The sequence below is a fragment of the Mesitornis unicolor genome, unplaced genomic scaffold (genome assembly GCF_000695765.1).
Source record: "Mesitornis unicolor isolate BGI_N332 unplaced genomic scaffold, ASM69576v1 scaffold9899, whole genome shotgun sequence".
Taxonomy (NCBI): Eukaryota; Metazoa; Chordata; class Aves; order Mesitornithiformes; family Mesitornithidae; genus Mesitornis; species Mesitornis unicolor.
Window position 1 is genome coordinate 45,733 of NW_010209236.1, and position 6,000 is coordinate 51,732.

The 6,000-nt window shown below is 38.0% G+C and overlaps 1 protein-coding gene across 1 annotated transcript in view; it reads left to right on the top strand.

The window, feature by feature from the left end:
- The window catches only part of LOC104547219 (citron Rho-interacting kinase-like), a gene marked incomplete at its 3' end in the record, with an annotated part of 40,114 nt that overhangs the window by 23,698 nt on the left and 10,416 nt on the right, over window positions 1–6,000 (top strand). The window contains exons 12-14 of the mRNA XM_010192819.1: window positions 1,309–1,428; window positions 4,912–5,082; window positions 5,346–5,399. Of these exons, the coding sequence (XP_010191121.1) occupies window positions 1,309–1,428; window positions 4,912–5,082; window positions 5,346–5,399 (345 nt within the window). The remainder of the gene's footprint in view (window positions 1–1,308; window positions 1,429–4,911; window positions 5,083–5,345; window positions 5,400–6,000) is intronic.

Genomic DNA, 6,000 nt, shown 5'->3' on the forward strand with positions numbered 1-6,000 from the left:
CCTGAAATCTGGTGGTCTTTGCCTTTCTCTTCCATCATGTTTTCAGTGGGGTCCTTGATGGAGAGAAAATAATATGGGAGAGGATGTCTGTGGAATATGGAGCCCTGAGTTGTTTGCAGAGGCTCGCTTGATAGTTTTATTCAAACTTTGTTTCGTGCTCATGTGCTTAGAACATACAGGAATAACTACTGTTCTGGTCTTGCTGAAATCATTTGCGATGTTTGTCTTACTGGCTGTGCTAGAACATGCTTGGGTTTGATTTCTTGCAGGTTTCTTAGCTAGAAGAGAATGGGGCTTAATCAGTACCTAGACAGAAATCCTCAAGGAGAAATAAGAGGATTAGGAAACAATGGTGTTGCCCCTGTCTGTGGTATTCTGAGTTCAGACTGATCCAGTTCCCCAGTGTACTGTCAGGGATGATGCTAGGACAGGTGCTAGTTTTCAGATAGATTTTAAAAATGAGGCTTTAAAATCATGTCTACAAAGACCAGTTGGCATTTTTCATGGCATTGGACTTTCTGCCCAGTGCTCCTGGCAAGATTCCAGGGAGGATATTTTCATTCTAGTTAATAGTCTCTGGTTTTTCCAGTTGGATAAAATATTCTGTTTCCCTTCTTGTACCAAGAACAAAAGTCCAGATAATACTCGGTTTCAAATATTGAAAAGCATTCCTGAGGGGTTTGTTTGTTGGGAAGCATATCTTAAAATGCTGAATGATTTTCCTATAACCAAATGCCGCTAGGTAAATAAGTAAAATTAAGTTGGTATCTTTCTATTGAAGAATAATACACAGTTGATAGGAAGCCCTCTGGTCCGTCAAAATCTGCAGGTAAGGTATCTGGTGAGATACAGAAGCAGCTCTTCTGTTCTTCTAGAAGTTTAATGATGATTGAGGGATTTAACTCGCTGAACAGCAACAAGAAAAATGAACGTGCTTGTTAGTAACGTGAAGTTGAAGGATTGCATCTAGGTTGTGAATTAATAGTGCTAGATAAAATATAGATAAATGCTGTCAATAACGGATTCCTTTTGTGATCTCTGTTTGGTTTTTGTCTCTAAACTTCATGTGGGGAGGTAGAGATTTGCTCTAAGATTTAAGTATAGAAAACAGTGTTTGTATAATGGGCTGCTTCTATCCAGATTGAAGCAGCACTAGCCATGAATTTCTTTGGGGTTCCATCATTGGTGCCTTGATTTTTTTTTTGATGCCTCGCTGCAGTCAAGGAGGCATTTTTATAGCTAAAGATCTTTGTTGTACAGCCATCTGAAAAAGCAAAGACTATGCATTGAACATTTTACTTTCTGCAGAGCTTAAAGCGAAGCCTGGAGCAGGCACGAATGGAGGTGTCTCAGGAAGATGATAAGGCACTGCAGCTACTTCATGATATCAGAGAGCAGAGCCGAAAACTGCAAGAGATCAAAGAACAGGTATAGCTGCTTCTTCGGGGACTAGAGTGGCTATCTGCAAACAGCCATTCTTGATGCATTCTAGCTGTTGCCAGGATTACATTTCATGTTGGTGGGCTGTAATGACTCCCAGTCTGTGTGTTTTCACGTGATTTCTTAAAGAAAATGGGAGGCAGCAAAATGACACTTTTGTGTATATTGCAAGGAAGGACAGACTCCAAACTTCAAGTTTTTCTCTTCCTAGTCCTGAAAGTACTTTGTCTGTAAAATCAGCTTAGGAGAGAGTTGCAATAATTTACTAATATGCTGCATTAGAAATGAACTATTCATTTTAAATGGTCAAGCTGTATAAATTTCACAAGTTCATGAATCACCTGGGAGAGTACTGAGCTAGCCTTCATTTTGTATTGTTTTTCATCCGTATTTCTTATCTGACCATTTAAAATGAATAGTCTTTCAAAATAGCATCTGTGTGGCCTGGCTGTTCTTTTCCTAATTTGTTCTGTTTGCAAAGTAGATGTTAATAGGTTTTTCCCCACCAGAAGAATGCTGAAAAGTCGTTACTCATTCATACAGTTGTTCATAAGGAAAAAAGTCAAAATTAAATGAAAATATAGTGACAAATGTGGATATTTTTAGTATTTAAAGTGGTCTACAACACAGAACCCATTAAGATTTATGAATTAATAGCAACATATCGTATTGAGAGAAAGACTGAAATTTGCTGTGGTGCTGAAACAATTCTTTGCAATTATCTGTTGTTTTTCATCTTCAAAGCACTTTACAAACATTAACTGAGTTATTTCATGCTATTTGAGACAAGGAAGCCCAGAAACCTTGGTAATAATTCTCTAGACATGAGCAGGTCTTATGTAAAAAGTAATGAAATGCAAAAACGCCCCTCTGGATGTAGCAGGCCTCCACAGACTTCTGCAGCGCTCTTCTGAATGGTTGTTTCATGTAGTACAAGGGATCTAAAGCTCATGACAATGCGTCTGGTGCTTTGTTAGCAAAGTTGCTTAATATATTGAAATGTGGAACCTTTTTGGTAATGATAAGTATCAATAGATTCTTAGGCAGTAAAGAGGCACGTAACAGAGGAAAAACAATGCAAGTAATTTTTAGTCAAATTTTGTCCCAGAATCTTTTAATTTGGCTTTTGAGGATTCACAATGACATAAAAACACCGCTTAGGTCAACAAATGCATCTGTAATATCCTGCACAATTTCATATCTGAGGTGGTCGTCTGAGCTGTCTGAAACCATGTGCAAGAACACTGCAACAGGATACGCAGAGTTGGTTTTGCTGACTCATACCAGCAGGTGGATCTAAGGCATTAAAAGCTTGGATCACTGTTTTTAAGTCAGAGGTGAGGTGGAAGAGTCTCTTAGAGTTTTGCTCTTGAAAACCTGAATCTTGAGAGAGAGTGAGTAAAATTAACAGCAAATCAGAATCTTCAAAAACCAATAATTGGGCATTTGGTATTTTTAGGGCAAGGCTGTAGGTTCAACTTAAATCCGTGTACTTGAATAGAAGAACGTGGTGGGTTTGCATTTTATTTTGTTTGTTTAGGGTTTGTTGTTTGGCTTTTTGTTGGTATTTTTTGGTATTGTTTTTTTGGGGGTGTTTTTTTTAACTAAACAAGCGTTGATGAAGACCCATATGAACGATTGAACTTGCAACAGATCAGAATCTATATTGAAAAGCCCACTCGGTTGTATGCAGCTACCTTGATGTGGTTTGCCTCAGGTATATGCCCAGAGCTTTGCCCGTCCGTTACTATGTGCTTAAATACATCTTGATGGTTTAAACCATGACCAATGCACATGCAAGAGGTGTTGTTATGTGTCGCCTTGAGTGATGCGGCCTGTTCCTCTGACCTGACCATGAGATTTATTCAGAGATAGTCTTGCAAATGTCAAGAAACAAGAAAAACCTGAAATATTACTAATGATCTCTTCTTCCTTCTTTTTTCCCCTCCCCATTCTCCTTCCTTCCCAAACACTCATTTTCACAGTGGCAACAGTAGTTGTACCTGTAATGCTTTGGTCAAGTGTTTGCTGATATAAAAGCCAAGTATTTTAGAAAGTCTTAACAAATTATGATTGCTGAGCAGAACATGTACTCCTTCAAACCATTCTGCCTTTTTCATTCACAAATTTGTGTGAAATGGATATTTGAGTTAACGTATGCTCACTTGTTATTTTCTTTCTGAAAAGAATTAGTCTTTTTATAAGATTATCCATAGAGAGACCAGCTGTAAAGAGTAGGGCTCCTGTCTGCCTCACAAACTGGAGAACCAATTTGGGGATTACAAACCAAACGGCCATTCTGCCATGCTCCCTGTAAGGGATAGTAAAGAATCTATTAAAGGCCCAGCTTCTTTAAATATCTGCCTGTTAAATATCTTTCTCTGTTGCTAGAGAAGCACAGGCTGACAATTAGGGTCAGTGTTCATGCAGTCGCTTGCCTCACTAAAGACAGCTGGCTGGAAGGAGCGATGACAAACCTGATTTTGTCATGAGATAGTTATTCTTTTGAATATGGGGGTAGTCAGGCGTATTGTAAGATATTAAAATGGAAAGAAAGATAGACTCCCCCACTGTCAGTCCTTCCTAATCTCTTTTTCCTAGCTCTTGGTGTGCATGTTTTTTGCTTGTTCTCAGCTTCATTAAAAAATACTTTGATTTTTGGTTTTGTGTTGGGTTTTTTTGTTTTACTTTGGTTTTGTTTAGAGTAACTTTATCAAATGTATACTTACAAGACTTAGTAAATGATGAATAAACATAATTAAATTCTTTTTTACAGTGAAGATATGAGCTAGTCTCAGTTTGAGTACCTCATCTCGCTGAGACAGTCAAATCAGATGTTCCTCTCTCATTTTCCCCATCCAAATGCCATGTCTTCTATGGGCAATGTGATTTTTTTGGACAGATTTTCTAAGTTAATATTTGATTTTAGGTTGTCTCCTATATAGAGCAATATGATCCTTTTTTAACTCTGTCAAGAGAAAATAACCGAATGCTAGAAGCCACAGTATGCTACCCCTCCGCTTCTCCTTTCCTTTTACCCAAGCTGTGCAGATCTGTGGTAATTGTCATGTTATCAGCCTGAGAATATATATCTTGAGGGAGCATCTGGGCATTTAGTAGAGCCATCAACTCAAAGGCACATATCTGTTTCAGAAATTAGAAATGTAAGTAATTTTTCTCATTTGTATGTAGATGTACGTCTGTGTTTCTGCAGTGAAGCCACTCTCAGAAAGTCAGTGTTTTGGCTTTTATGAGGTATTGATTTGAAAATGGCAAGACTCAAATCAGAACACCATGGATATGTTATTTTATTTAGCCTTTATTGCTTTATTTTGTACTTTACTTTTCTTCCATGTATTCTTAAATGTGCCTTTTGCCTGCAACCGATGTTCTGCGATCTGCTGCTCCTAGCATGTCCCCTGTTGCCCTTAAAATGTGATACCTTTTCCTTCCCTTCCACCATAACTACAGGAATATCAAGCTCAAGTAGAAGAAATGAGGTTGATGATGAATCAATTAGAAGAGGATCTTATTTCAGCTCGCAGGCGTAGTGATCTTTACGAATCAGAGTTGAGAGAGTCCCGACTGGCAGCTGAAGAGTTCAAACGTAAAGCTGCTGAATGTCACAACAAATTGCAAAAGGTAGTTTAGGCTTCATGGGAGAGGGGACTGATACTTGCTTGAATTTTTAGTGCTGTTTTACACACACACACACACAGAAGTTCTCTAAAGATTAACGCGGTGTATATAACTAATACAAAACGTCTTTCAATAATGCACTCAAAATAATGTAATTTCTACTTTGTGTAACCGCTTGTGTTTAAATTGCATGAGATAATTGCATAGAAGACCAGTGTACTGCAGCTTTTGCTGAGAGTTTTATACATTTTATGTTTAAGTTGCAGGTTAAAGATCAAGGAAAAAATGAAGCAGGAGAGTTGTATTGCAAATTGGAGAAGGTAAGCGACTTCAGTGTCCTGTGGTTTGCTTCCTGGGTCTTTCACATTTAGCACAGTAACTGAGTGTCTTTGGCTCACACTCCTCTGGGTGTTGGTTGGTTGGTTGGTTTTTTGGGGGTGTGTGTGGTTTTTGTGTTTGTTGGTTGGTTGGTTGGTTGGTTGGTTTTTGGTGTGTGTGGTGGTGGTGTTTTTTAATATTTTTCTTGATTCATTGTTCGTTTTCATGATTCATTCTTCCCTCGGATTTGATGTAAATCTGTCTGATATCCTGTTCTTAATGTATCGTGTTAGAAGCTGGGCAGAGACAAGTCCTTCTGTGTAATCTGAGTTTGGAGCTGAGTTAGTGATACATAAGGGTTTTCTTTACAAATAAAGAATAGCAAATGAAAGATCAGAATAATTCTCAGTATTCTCAAGCTGAACAATCTACTTGGTGACCAAAATATGAAGTCAACCAGAAACTAGTAATATGGGAGTAGATTTGCCGAAGAACATTTTGACATGTTGGAATTTTTAGGCAGAAACAAAGATTGTTGGGAAGTGAATTAAAATAAATATGGTATCATAAGTAGAGAGCATTTTTTCCGTTTTAATTTTACGA